A 13,822-nucleotide genomic window follows, 5' to 3' on the forward strand; every position below is an offset into this window, starting at 1 on the left:
GAGTGAGTCAGTGAGTGAGTGAGTTAGTGAGTGAGTTAGTGAGTGAGTGAGTGAGTTAGTGAGTGAGTTAGTGAGTGAGTTAGTGAGTGAATGAGTGAGTTAGTGAGTTAGTTAGTGAGTGAGTTAGTGAGTGAATGAGTTAGTGAGTTAGTGAGTTAGTGAGTGAGTTAGTGAGTGAGTTAGTGAGTGAATGAGTGAGTTAGTGAGTGAGTCAGTGAGTGAGTTAGTGAGTGAGTTAGTGAGTTAGTGAGTTAGTGAGTGAGTTAGTGAGTGAGTCAGTGAGTGAGTTAGTGAGTGAGTTAGTGAGTTAGTGAGTTAGTGAGTTAGTGAATGAGTTAGTGAGTGAGTTGGTGAGTTAGTGGGTGAGTGAATGAGTGAGTGGATGAGTTAGTGGGTTAGTGAGTGAGTTAGTGAGTGAGTTAGTGAATGAGTTAGTGAGTGAGTCAGTGAGTTAGTGAGTGAGTGAGTTAGTGAGTTAGTGAGTGAGTCAGTGAGTTAGTGAGTGAGTGAGTTAGTGAGTGAGTCAGTGAGTTAGTGAGTGAGTTAGTGAGTTAGTTAGTGAGTGAGTTAGTGAGTGAATGAGTTAGTGAGTTAGTGAGTTAGTGAGTGAGTTAGTGAGTGAGTTAGTGAGTGAATGAGTGAGTTAGTGAGTGAGTCAGTGAGTGAGTTAGTGAGTGAGTTAGTGAGTTAGTGAGTTAGTGAGTGAGTTAGTGAGTGAGTCAGTGAGTGAGTTAGTGAGTGAGTTAGTGAGTTAGTGAGTTAGTGAGTTAGTGAATGAGTTAGTGAGTGAGTTGGTGAGTTAGTGGGTGAGTGAATGAGTGAGTGGGTGGGTGAGTGAATGAGTGAGTGAATGAGTTAGTGGGTTAGTGAGTGAGTTAGTGAGTGAGTTAGTGAATGAGTTAGTGAGTGAGTTAGTGAGTGAGTCAGTGAGTTAGTGAGTGAGTGAGTTAGTGAGTTAGTGAGTGAGTCAGTGAGTTAGTGAGTGAGTGAGTTAGTGAGTGAGTCAGTGAGTTAGTGAGTGGCTGAGTGAGTGAGTTAGTGAGTGAGAGAGTGAATGAGTTAGTGAGTGAGTTAGTGAGTGAGTCAGTGAGTGAGTGAGTGGCTGAGTGAGTGAGTTAGTGAGTGAGTGGCTGAGTGAGTGAGTGGGTGAGTTAATTAATAAGTTAGTAAGTTAATTAGTGAATTAATTAGTGAGTGAGCGAGTTAGTGAGTGAGTGGGTGAGTTTGTGAGTGAGTGGGTGAGTTTGTGAGTGAATGAGTGAGTTAGTGAGTGAGTGAGTTAGTGAGTGGCTGAGTGAATGAGTGAGTGGTGAGTAAGCGAGTGGGTGAGTGAGTTAATTAACGAGTTAGTTAATACGTTAGTAAGTTAATTATTTAATTAATTAGCTAATTAGCGAGTTAGTGAGTGAGTGGGTGAGTGAGTGGGTGAGTGAGTGGGTGAGTGAGTGGGTGCGTGAGTGAGTGGGTGAGTAAGCGAGTGGGTGAGTGAGTTAGTGAGTGGCTGAGTGAGTGGGTGAGTGAGCGAGTAAGTTAATTAACGAGTTAATTAATAAGCTAGTAAGCTAATTATTTAATTAATTAGTTAATTCGCGAGTTAAGTGAGTGAGTTTGTGAGTGAGTAAGTGAATCAGTGGGTGAGTGAGTGGTTGAGTGAGTTAGTGAGTTAATTAACGAGTTAATTAATAAGTTAGTAAGCTAATTATTTAATTAACTAGTTAATTAGCGAGTTAGTGAGTGAGTGTGTGAGTGAGTTTGTGAGTGAGTTAGTGAATGAGTGAATGAGTGAGTGGGTGAGTGAGTAAGTGAGTGGCTGAGTGAGTTAATTAACGAATTAATTAATAAGCTAGTAAGCTAATTATTTAATCAATTAGTTAATTAGCGAGTTAGTGAGTGAGTTTGTGAGTGAGTTAGTGAATGAGTGGGTGAGTGAGTGGGTGAGTGGGTGAGTGAGTTAGTGAGTGGCTGAGTGAGTGAGTAAGTGAGTGGGTGAGTGAGTTAATTAATAAGCTAGTAAGCTATCTATTTAATTAATTAATTATTTGCGAGTTAGTGAATGAGTGAGTAAGTGAGTTTGTGAATGAGTGGGTGAGTGAGTTAGTGAGTGGCTAAGTGAGTGAGTTAGCGAGTGGCTGAGTGAGTGAGTTAGCGAGTGGCTGAGTGAGTTAATTAACGAGTGAATTAATAAGCTAGTAAGCTAATTATTTAATTAATTAGTTAATTAGCGAGTTAGTGAGTGAGTTTGTGAGTTTGTGAATGAGTGGCTGAGTGAGTAAGTGAGTGAGTTAGTGGCTGAGTGAGTGGGTGAGTTAATTAACAAGTTAGTAAGCTAATTATTTTATTAATTAGTTAATTAATTAATTATCGAGTTAGTGAGTGAGTTTGTGGGTGAGTTAGTGAATGAGTGGCTGAGTGAGTGAGTAAGTGAGTGAGTTAGTGAGTGAGTTAGTGGCTGAGTGAGTGGGTGAGTTAATTAACAAGTTAGTAAGCTAATTATTTAATTAATTAAGTTAATTATCGAGTTAGTGAGTGAGTTTGTGGGTGAGTTAGTGAATGAGTGGCTGAGTGAGTGAGTAAGTGAGTGAGTTAGTGAGTGAGTTAGTGGCTGAGTGAGTGGGTGAGTTAATTAACAAGTTAGTAAGCTAATTATTTAATTAGTTAGTTAATTAGTTCATTATCGAGTTAGTGAGTGAGTTTGTGAGTTTGTGGGTGAGTTAGTGAATGAGTGGCTGAGTGAGTGAGTAAGTGAGTGAGTTAGTGAGTGAGTTAGTGGCTGAGTGAGTGGGTGAGTTAATTAACAAGTTAGTAAGCTAATTATTTAATTAATTAGTTAATTATCGAGTTAGTGAGTGAGTTTGTGAGTTTGTGGGTGAGTTCGTGAATGAGTGGCTGAGTGAGTGAGTAAGTGAGTGAGTTAGTGAGTGAGTTAGTGGCTGAGTGAGTGGGTGAGTTAATTAACAAGTTAGTAAGCTAATTATTTAATTAATTAGTTAATTATCGAGTTAGTGAGTGAGTTTGTGAGTTTGTGGGTGAGTTAGTGAATGAGTGGCTGAGTGAGTGAGTAAGTGAGTGAGTTAGTGAGTGAGTTAGTGGCTGAGTGAGTGGGTGAGTTAATTAACAAGTTAGTAAGCTAATTCTTTAATTAATTAGTTAATTATCGAGTTAGTGAGTGAGTTTGTGAGTTTGTGGGTGAGTTAGTGAATGAGTGGCTGAGTGAGTGAGTAAGTGAGTGAGTTAGTGAGTGAGTTAGTGGCTGAGTGAGTGGGTGAGTTAATTAACAAGTTAGTAAGCTAATTCTTTAATTAATTAGTTAATTATCGAGTTAGTGAGTGAGTTTGTGAGTTTGTGGGTGAGTTAGTGAATGAGTGGCTGAGTGAGTGAGTAAGTGAGTGAGTTAGTGAGTGAGTTAGTGGCTGAGTGAGTGGGTGAGTTAATTAACAAGTTAGTAAGCTAATTCTTTAATTAATTAGTTAATTATCGAGTTAGTGAGTGAGTTTGTGAGTTTGTGGGTGAGTTAGTGAATGAGTGGCTGAGTGAGTGAGTAAGTGAGTGAGTTAGTGAGTGAGTTAGTGGCTGAGTGAGTGGGTGAGTTAATTAACAAGTTAGTAAGCTAATTCTTTAATTAATTAGTTAATTATCGAGTTAGTGAGTGAGTTTGTGAGTTTGTGGGTGAGTTAGTGAATGAGTGGCTGAGTGAGTGAGTAAGTGAGTGAGTTAGTGAGTGAGTTAGTGGCTGAGTGAGTGGGTGAGTTAATTAACAAGTTAGTAAGCTAATTCTTTAATTAATTAGTTAATTATCGAGTTAGTGAGTGAGTTTGTGAGTTTGTGGGTGAGTTAGTGAATGAGTGGCTGAGTGAGTGAGTAAGTGAGTGAGTTAGTGAGTGAGTTAGTGGCTGAGTGAGTGGGTGAGTTAATTAACAAGTTAGTAAGCTAATTATTTAATTAATTAGTTAATTATCGAGTTAGTGAGTGAGTTTGTGGGTGAGTTAGTGAATGAGTGGCTGAGTGAGTGAGTAAGTGAGTGAGTTAGTGAGTGAGTTAGTGGCTGAGTGAGTGGGTGAGTTAATTAACAAGTTAGTAAGCTAATTATTTAATTAATTAGTTAATTATCGAGTTAGTGAGTGAGTTTGTGAGTTTGTGGGTGAGTTAGTGAATGAGTGGCTGAGTGAGTGAGTTAGTGAGTGAGTTAGTGGCTGAGTGAGTGGGTGAGTTAATTAACAAGTTAGTAAGCTAATTATTTAATTAATTAGTTAATTATCGAGTTAGTGAGTGAGTTTGTGAGTTTGTGGGTGAGTTAGTGAATGAGTGGCTGAGTGAGTGAGTAAGTGAGTGAGTTAGTGAGTGAGTTAGTGGCTGAGTGAGTGGGTGAGTTAATTAACAAGTTAGTAAGCTAATTATTTAATTAATTAGTTAATTATCGAGTTAGTGAGTGAGTTTGTGAGTTTGTGGGTGAGTTAGTGAATGAGTGGCTGAGTGAGTGAGTAAGTGAGTGAGTTAGTGAGTGAGTTAGTGGCTGAGTGAGTGGGTGAGTTAATTAACAAGTTAGTAAGCTAATTATTTAATTAATTAGTTAATTATCGAGTTAGTGAGTGAGTTTGTGGGTGAGTTAGTGAATGAGTGGCTGAGTGAGTGAGTAAGTGAGTGAGTTAGTGAGTGAGTTAGTGGCTGAGTGAGTGGGTGAGTTAATTAACAAGTTAGTAAGCTAATTATTTAATTAATTAGTTAATTATCGAGTTAGTGAGTGAGTTTGTGAGTTTGTGGGTGAGTTAGTGAATGAGTGGCTGAGTGAGTGAGTTAGTGAGTGAGTTAGTGGCTGAGTGAGTGGGTGAGTTAATTAACAAGTTAGTAAGCTAATTATTTAATTAATTAGTTAATTATCGAGTTAGTGAGTGAGTTTGTGAGTTTGTGGGTGAGTTAGTGAATGAGTGGCTGAGTGAGTGAGTAAGTGAGTGAGTTAGTGAGTGAGTTAGTGGCTGAGTGAGTGGGTGAGTTAATTAACAAGTTAGTAAGCTAATTATTTAATTAATTAGTTAATTATCGAGTTAGTGAGTGAGTTTGTGAGTTTGTGGGTGAGTTAGTGAATGAGTGGCTGAGTGAGTGAGTAAGTGAGTGAGTTAGTGAGTGAGTTAGTGGCTGAGTGAGTGGGTGAGTTAATTAACAAGTTAGTAAGCTAATTATTTAATTAATTAGTTAATTATCGAGTTAGTGAGTGAGTTTGTGGGTGAGTTAGTGAATGAGTGGCTGAGTGAGTAAGTGAGTGAGTTAGTGAGTGAGTTAGTGGCTGAGTGAGTGGGTGAGTTAATTAACAAGTTAGTAAGCTAATTATTTAATTAATTAAGTTCACTTACCGGTCACTGATCTTGCCTGCAAGGGTTAAGCGGCAACTGCGAGACTTCCGGGTCACGTGGTCAAAGCCACACCCACCACAGGGACACGCCCCCTAACGCGGCCCAGCCAATCACGTGGCCCTCAGGGAGACACGCCCCCTACGAAGCCCCTCCCCCCCCCACTCAGCCCCTCCCCCCCCACTCAGCCCCTCCCCCCTACTAAGCCCCTCCCCCCACTCAGCCCCTCCCACCCTAGGTGCAGGAGGTCACGTGACAGACCCAGCAGGTGCCATGGGTTGACTGCTGCTGCTGTGCCAGGCTAGGTGCAGGAGGAGGATGTCACGTGACAGACCCAGCAGGTGCCATGGGTTGACTGCTGCTGCTGTGCCAGGCTAGGTGCAGGAGGTCACGTGACAGACCCAGCAGGTGCCATGGGTTGACTGCTGCTGTGCCAGGCTAGGTGCAGGTCACGTGACAGACCCAGCAGGTGGCATGGGTTGACTGCTGCTGCTGTGCCAGGCTAGGTGCAGGAGGTCACGTGACAGACCCAGCAGGTGACATGGGTCATCTCACTGAGATGACTGGCTGATGCACCACCTGTGCCCCCTACTGTGCCAACTTGCTGTGCTTTATCCACCCGGCGCTCCGCTCGTTGTGAGCGTAGCTCCTCCGCCCTCCGTTGTTGTTGGAGGGCGACTGCCTCCAACTGCCCAGTAGCCTCAAGGTGCACCTAGCCTGGCACTAGTCCAGTAGCAGCATCCTTCACGAGCCTCCTCCACTGAGGCCGATCTTGACACCGCTGGTACCAGTCATCGGCAAGTCCACTCAGCTCCACGTCCTCCTGTACCACATCACTCCATCTCTTCTCTAGCCCGTGCCGCGCCCGCTTAGCCCCCTCTATCTGGCCGAACAAAAGCTGCTTAGACACGTGGTGGCTGGGCATGCGGGCTACATGACCCAGCCAACGCAGCCTTGCCTGCCGTAGGAGCTCACTGATGGTAATGTCACCCACTCACTCACCGATCCACTCGCTCACTCAACCACTCACTCATACAGCGGCTGGGCATGCGGGCTACATGGCCCAGCCAACGCAGCCTTGCCTGCCGTAGGAGCTCACTGATGGTAATGTCACCCACTCACTCACCCACCCACTCACCGATCCACTCGCTCACTCAACCACTCACTCAGTGACTGGGTATGCGGGCTACATGACCCAGCCAACGCAGCCTTGCCTGCCGGAGGAGCTCACTGATGTTAATGTCACCCACTGACTCACCCACCCACTCACTCACCCATTCACTTACTGATCCACTCGCTCACTCAACCACTCACTCATACAGTGGCTGGGCATGCGGGCTACATGGCCCAGCCAACGCAGCCTTGCCTGCCGGAGGAGCTCACTGATGTTAATGTCACCCACTGACTCACCCACCCACTCACTCACCCATTCACTTACCGATCCACTCGCTCACTCAACCATTCACTCATACAGTGGCTGGGCATGCGGGCTACATGACCCAGCCAACGCAGCCTTGCCTGCCGTAGGAGCTCACTGATGGTAATGTCACCCACTCACTCACCCACCCACTCACCGATCCACTCGCTCACTCAACCACTCACTCAAACGGTGGCTGGACATGCGGGCTCCATGACCCAGCCAACGCAGCCTTGCCTGCCGGAGGAGCTCACCGATGGGACTTTGTCCAGATCTGCCGAGGATTTGTGAGCTCCTCACACAATCCAGCCCGCAGGCTAAACCCAGGATGGATCGTAGGCAGGCCTTTGCCTGAATGTTTCTAACCGGCGAAGATGTTCCATTAGGGAGGGCATTGACCGTGGCCGAGAAGACCTGAAGCTTCGTGCACACAAAGACAAAGATCCCCCGTGTAGCCTTAACAGATTGTTGGGGCAAGTGCTGTTAGTAGCGAGCACCTATGAAGGCTACCGGCACACACACGAGGAGGTGGGTGGCCAGCACCATGCCCGGCCGCCTTTGTCTCCCCAGTGCTAGCGATGTTTACACACCGCACTCATTTGTGGCTGAGTCGACCTAGGGGAGGCCCAGGACCGGTTCAGATAATCGTCACCGGTGGTGTTGGCCGTGAGCGGGAATCGAACTCGGGTCGCCGGGTTCGTAGTGCAGCGTAGCGCTAACCGCAGCACCACCACTCCCCACACACACGCGCACACACACAGACACACACACACATACGTGTACACACACACGTGTAGACGCACGCACACACGTGTAGACGCACACGCGTGTTCGTTTGAATCGCTTCAGAGTTTAATCGTCTTCAGAAGAAGCATCGCAGTGAGCACACACACACAGGTACACACACACACACACACAGGTACACACACACACAGGTACACACACACACACAGTGTACACACACACAGGTACACACACACACACAGGTACACACACACACAGTGTACACACACACACACAGGTACACACACACACACAGGTACACACACACACAGGTACACACACACACACACACAGGTACACACACACACAGGTACACACACACACAGGTACACACACAGGTACACACACACACAGGTACACACACACACAGGTACACACACAGGTACACACACACACAGGTACACACACACACACAGGTACACACACAGGTACACACACACACACAGGTACACACACACACAGGTACATACACACACACAGGTACACACATAGGTACACACACACACAGGTACACACACACACAGGTACACACACACACGCAGGTACACACACACAGGTACACACACACAGGTACACACACACAGGTACACACACAGGTACACACACACAGATACACACACACAGGTACACTACACACACACACAGGTATACACACACAGATACACACACACAGGTACACACACACACAGACACACACACAGACACACACACAGACTCAGTCACAGACACATGACACACGCACACACGTGACACTTACACAACACACGTGACACACACAAACACACGCCACACACACACACACGCCACCCTAATACACATGAACCATCCCATACAAGAACGTCCAAAACAGCACGTAGGTGAACAGCCCCGACACGAATCCTCCGGTCGCGATGGCCCACACACACATAGTGTACACACACGTACCACACACACAGTGTACACACACACACAGGTACACAGAGATACACGCACACAGGTACACACACGTACCACACACACACAGGTACACACACACAGTTACACACACGCCACCCTAATAAACGTGCACACAGGTACACACACACACAGGTACACACAGGTACACACACACAACACACACCACCCTAATACACATGAACCATCCCATACAGGAACGTCCAAAACAGCACGTAGGTGAACAGCCCCGACACGAATCCTCCGGTCGCGATGGCCCGTCTGGAGCGCGCAGCCCTGCGCCAGTCTCTCCCGGCCTTGGCGACCAGCGCGAGAGCCAGAGCCCCGGCCGCCAGCGCGTAGAACGCAAGGCCTCGCAAGCCGGTGAGGCCCAAGACTCCGGCCGAAGAACCGGCGAGGGCGGCTCCCGCAGTGCGGCAGTATTCCAAAAGAGCCGCGTTGCTCCGAACGGCAGCGTCGCTCAGGAAGGCCGGGCCTTCTCGGTGGTGGTGGTGGTTGGAGGGTGGTGGCGGTTGTTGTTGTTGTTGGCGCGGTGGTGGCGGTTGTTGTTGTTGGGAGGTCATGGTGGCCGGAGGCTGAGTAGAGGGGAGAGAGAGGTAGGTTAAGGTGGGGTGTGGGTGGTGGTGGTGGTGAGTGTGGTGGTGAGGGGGGTGGTGGTGAGGGGGGTGGTGGTGAGGGTGGTGAGGGGGGTGGTGGTGAGGGTGGTGAGGGTGGTGGTGAGGGTGGTGGTGAGGGTGGTGGTGAGGGTGGCGGTGAGGGTGGTGGCGGTGGTGGCGGTGAGGGTGGTGGTGGTGAGGGTGGTGGTGGTGACGGTGGTGAGGGTGGTGGTGGTGAGGGTGGTGGTGAGGGTGGTGAGGGTGGTGGTGGTGAAGGTGGTGGTTGTGAGGGTGGTGGTGAGGGTGGTGGTGGTGAGGGTGGTGGTGGTGACGGTGGTGAGGGTGGTGGTGAGGGTGGTGAGGGTGGTGGTGGTGAGGGTGGTGAGGGTGGTGGTTGTGAGGGTGGTGGTGAGGGTGGTGAGGGTGATGGTGAGGGTGGTGGTGGTGAGGGTGGTGGTGAGGGTGGTGGTGGTGAGGGTGGTGAGGGGGGTGGTGGTGAGGGTGGTGGTGGTGGTGAGGGTGGTGAGGGTGGTGGTGGTGAGGGTGGTGAGGGTGGTGGTGGTGAGGGTGGTGAGGGTGGTGGTGAGGGTGGTGGTGAGGGTGGTGGTGAGGGCGGTGGTGGTGAGGGTGGTGGTGGTGGTGAGGGTGGTGGTGGTGGTGAGGGTGGTGGTGGTGGTGAGGGTGGTGGTGGTGGAGGCTGAGTCGACCTAGGGGAGGCCCAGAACTGATTCAGATAATAATCGCTGTCACTGGTGGTAGTGGCGGTGAGAGCGGGAATCGGACTTCGGACTGTAGCCAGGTTCGTAGCGCTAACCGCTGCACCACCGCTCCCCCACAAAGACAAAGCTCCCCCAGGTAGCCTCTAGCAGGGCTGTAGGGGCAAGTGCTGCTAGTAGCAACGCCTATGATGTACACACAGACAAAGCTCCCCCAGGTAGCCTCTAGCAGGGCTGTAGGGGCAAGTGCTGCTAGTAGCAACGCCTATGATGTACACACAGACAAAGCTCCCCCAGGTAGCCTCTAGCAGGGCTGTAGGGGCACTGTGGCACGCCCAAGACACTGCTGGACATTCCACGTTCCTATGACGGAGACCAGTCCGTCCGTCAATTACAATTATGGGCCGATGCGACCCCGATGCTCAGGGCCTGTCCCTCGTGATCTCCGCCGCGGGGTTCCCCCTCGCCTCGGCCGGCAGGGCGCGTCAGGCGACCCCGTAGGCTCCGCGAGTCGGCTAGGCCTCTACCGTAGGTATTACAATTCTGTACTGAGAGCGCTGCGCCAGGCACGGCTGGCATGGCGGTGACACACACACACTGCTTCCCGTGATCTGCCTGACACCTTTGCAACGTCAGCGCTGTGTAGTTTCCGTCTGAGAAGCTTTGAGGCGAGTTGCGTGAAGGCGAATTCACACGGCCGCTTGTGGCGATACGGATGACGACGAGTTCTCGTTTCGGTGGCGTCTTCCGGATGATCGGTAGACGTCTTCCGGAAGATCGGTAGAAATCTTCCGGAAGATAGGTAGACGTCTTCCGGAAGATGGTAGACGTCTTCCGGAAGTTTGGTAGACGTCTTCCGGAAGATTGATAGACGTCTTCCGGTAGATCGGCAGACGTCTTCCGGAAGATGGGTAGACGTCTTCCGGAAGATCGGTAGACGTCTTCCGGTAGAACGGCAGACGGCTTCTGGTAGAGCGGTGGAAGTCTTCCGGAAGAACGGTAGACGTCTTCCGGAAGATTGGTAGTCGTCTTCCGGAAGATGGTAGACGTCTTCCGGAAGATCGGTAGACGTCTTCCGGAAGATTCGTAGTCGTCTTCCGGAAGATCGGAAGACGTCTCCGGAAGATTGGTAGACGTCTTCCGGAAGATTGGTAGACATCTTCCGGAAGATGGGTAGACGTCTTCCGGAAGATTGGTAGACGTCTTCCGGAAGATTGGTAGACATCTTCCGGAAGATTGGTAGACGTCTTCCGGAAGATTGATAGACGTCTTCCGGTAGATCGGCAGACGTCTTCCGGAAGATGGGTAGACGTCTTCCGGAAGATCGGTAGACGTCTTATGGTAGATCGGCAGACGTCTTCTGGTAGAGCGGTGGAAGTCTTCCGGAAGAACGGTAGACGTCTTCCGGAAGATTGGTAGTCGTCTTCCGGAAGATGGTAGACGTCTTCCGGAAGATTGGTAGACGTCTTCCGGAAGATGGTAGACGTCTTCCAGAAGATTGGTAGACGTCTTCCGGAAGATTGGTAGACGTCTTCCGGAAGATGGGTAGACGTCTTCCGGAAGATTGGTAGACGTCTTCCGGAAGATCGGAAGACGTCTCCGGAAGATTGGTAGACATCTTCCGGAAGATTGGTAGACATCTTCCGGAAGATTGGTAGACGTCTTCCGGAAGATTGATAGACGTCTTCCGGTAGATCGGCAGACGTCTTCCGGAAGATGGGTAGACGTCTTCCGGAAGATCGGCAGACGTCTTCTGGTAGAGCGGTGGAAGTCTTCCGGAAGAACGTTAGACGTCTTCCGGAAGATTGGTAGTCGTCTTCCGGAAGATGGTAGACGTCTTCCGGAAGAACGGTAGACGTCTTCCGGAAGATTCGTAGTCGTCTTCCGGAAGATGGTAGACGTCTTCCAGAAGATTGGTAGACGTCTTCCGGAAGATTGGTAGACGTCTTCCGGAAGATGGGTAGACGTCTTCCGGAAGATTGGTAGACGTCTTCCGGAAGATTGGTAGACATCTTCCGGAAGATTGGTAGACGTCTTCCGGAAGATAGGTAGACGTCTTCCGGAAGATTGGTAGACATCTTCCGGAAGATGGGTAGACGTCTTCCGGAAGATTGGTAGACGTCTTCCGGAAGATTGGTAGACATCTTCCGGAAGATGGGTAGACGTCTTCCGGAAGATAGGTAGACGTCTTCCGGAAGATTGGTAGACATCTTCCGGAAGATGGGTAGACGTCTTCCGGAAGATTGGTAGACATCTTCCGGAAGATGGGAAGACGTCTTCCGGAAGATCGGTAGGCGTCTTCCGGAAGATTGGTAGACGTCTTCTGGTAGATCGGCAGAGGTCTTCCGGAAGATGGGAGACGTCTTCCGGAAGATGGGTAGACGTCGTCCGGAAAATGGGCAGCGGTCTTCCGGAAGATGGGTAGATGTCTTCCGGAAGATGGGTACACATCTTCCGGAAGTTCGGTAGATGTCTTCCGGAAGATTGGTAGACGTCTTCCGGAAGATTGGTAGACGTCTTCCGGAAGATTGGTAGACGTCTTCCGGAAGAAGGTTAGACGTCTTCCGGAAGATTGGTAGACGTCTTCCGGAAGATCGGTAGACGTCTTCCGGTAGATCGGCAGATGTCTTCCGGAAGTTCGGTAGACGTCTTCTGGAAGATTGGTAGATGTCTTCCGGAAGATGAGTAGAAGTCTTCATTCACCAACCCACCCACCCACCCACTCACCCACTCACTCACCCACTCACCCACCCACTCACTCACTAACCCACTCACCCACCCACTCACCCACCCACCCACCACCACTAACCCACTCACTCACCCACCTCACCCACCCACACCCACCCACCCACTCACTCACCCCCTCACCCACCCATCACCCACCCACCCACTCACTCACTAACCCACTCACTCACCCACCTACTCACCCACCCACTCACCCACCCACTCACTCACCCACCTCACCACCCCACCCACTCACCCACCCACTCACCCACCCACCCACTCACCCACCCACCCACCACCCACCACCCACTCACCCACTCACCCACTCACCCCCACCCACCCCACTCACCCCACCCACTCACCCACCTCACCCACCCACTCACCCACCCACTCACCCACCCACTCACCCACCCACCACTCACCCACTCACCCCACCCACTCACCCACCACCCACCACCCACCCACTCACCCACCCACCCCACTCACCCACCCACTCACACCACCCACTCACCCACTCACTCACCCACTCACCCACCCACTCACCCACCACCCACCACCCACTCACCCCACTCACCACCCACCCACTCACCCACTCACTCACTCACCCACCCACTCACCCACTCACCCACTCACTCACCCACTCACCCACCCACTCACCCACCCACCCACTCACCCACCCACCCACCCACTCACTCACCCACTCACTCACCCACCCACTCACCCACCCACTCACCCCACCCACCCACTCACCCACCCACTCACTCACCCACCCACTCACCCACTCACTCATCCCCCACCCACCCACCCACTCACCCACTCACCCACCCACTCACCCACCCACCCACTCACCCACTCACTCACCCACCCACTCACTCACCCACCCACTCACCCACCCACCCACTCACCCACCCACCCACCCATTCACCCCACCAACCCACTCACCCACTCACTCACCCACTCACCCACCCACTCACTCACCCACCCCACTCACCCACCCACTCACCCACTCACCCACCCACTCACCCACCCACTCACCCAACCCACTCACCCACTCACTCACCCACTCACCCACCCACTCACTCACCCACCCACTCACCCACCCACTCACCCACTCACCCACCCACTCACCCACCCACTCACCCACCCCACTCACCCACCCACTCACCCACTCACCCACCCACTCACCACCCACCCACCCACCCACCCACTCACCCACCTCACCCACCCACTCACTCACCCACTCAACCACTCACTCACCCACCCCACTCACCCACCCACTCACCCACCCACTCACCCACTCACTCACCCACC

At 50.6% G+C, this 13,822-nt stretch overlaps 2 protein-coding genes across 3 annotated transcripts in view; both read right to left on the reverse strand.

Moving 5' to 3' along the window:
* GLTP (glycolipid transfer protein) overlaps positions 1-5,417 on the reverse strand; it is a 34,257-nt gene extending 28,840 nt beyond the window's left edge. The window contains exon 1 of the mRNA XM_078623440.1: positions 5,346-5,417. The gene's annotated coding sequence lies outside the window, so the exon portion shown is untranslated. The remainder of the gene's footprint in view (positions 1-5,345) is intronic.
* A 2,172-nt stretch (positions 5,418-7,589) lies between these two features.
* Positions 7,590-10,546, reverse strand: EMC6 (ER membrane protein complex subunit 6). Of its 2 annotated transcripts, none has more exons than XM_078623438.1 (2): positions 10,410-10,546; positions 7,590-9,050 (listed from the first exon to the last, which is right to left on the reverse strand). In XM_078623438.1, the coding sequence occupies exon 2, from the start codon at positions 9,036-9,038 to the stop codon at positions 8,646-8,648; it is 393 nt and encodes a 130-aa protein (XP_078479564.1). In that variant the 5' UTR covers positions 9,039-9,050; positions 10,410-10,546; the 3' UTR covers positions 7,590-8,645. The 2 variants fall into 2 exon arrangements, with proteins under 2 accessions (XP_078479564.1, XP_078479565.1); XM_078623439.1 differs by having other exon boundaries at positions 10,384-10,535.
* Between the last annotated feature and the right edge of the window lie 3,276 nt (positions 10,547-13,822).

Source organism: Lampetra planeri, unplaced genomic scaffold (assembly GCF_965212315.1).
Source record: "Lampetra planeri unplaced genomic scaffold, kcLamPlan1.2.h2 scaffold_253, whole genome shotgun sequence".
Classification (NCBI taxonomy): domain Eukaryota; kingdom Metazoa; phylum Chordata; class Hyperoartia; order Petromyzontiformes; family Petromyzontidae; genus Lampetra; species Lampetra planeri.

Bases quoted from the DNA above. Each gene is read 5' to 3' on its own strand.
- EMC6 (XM_078623438.1), bottom strand. From the start codon at position 9,038: ATGACCTCCCAACAACAACAACCGCCACCACCGCGCCAACAACAACAA.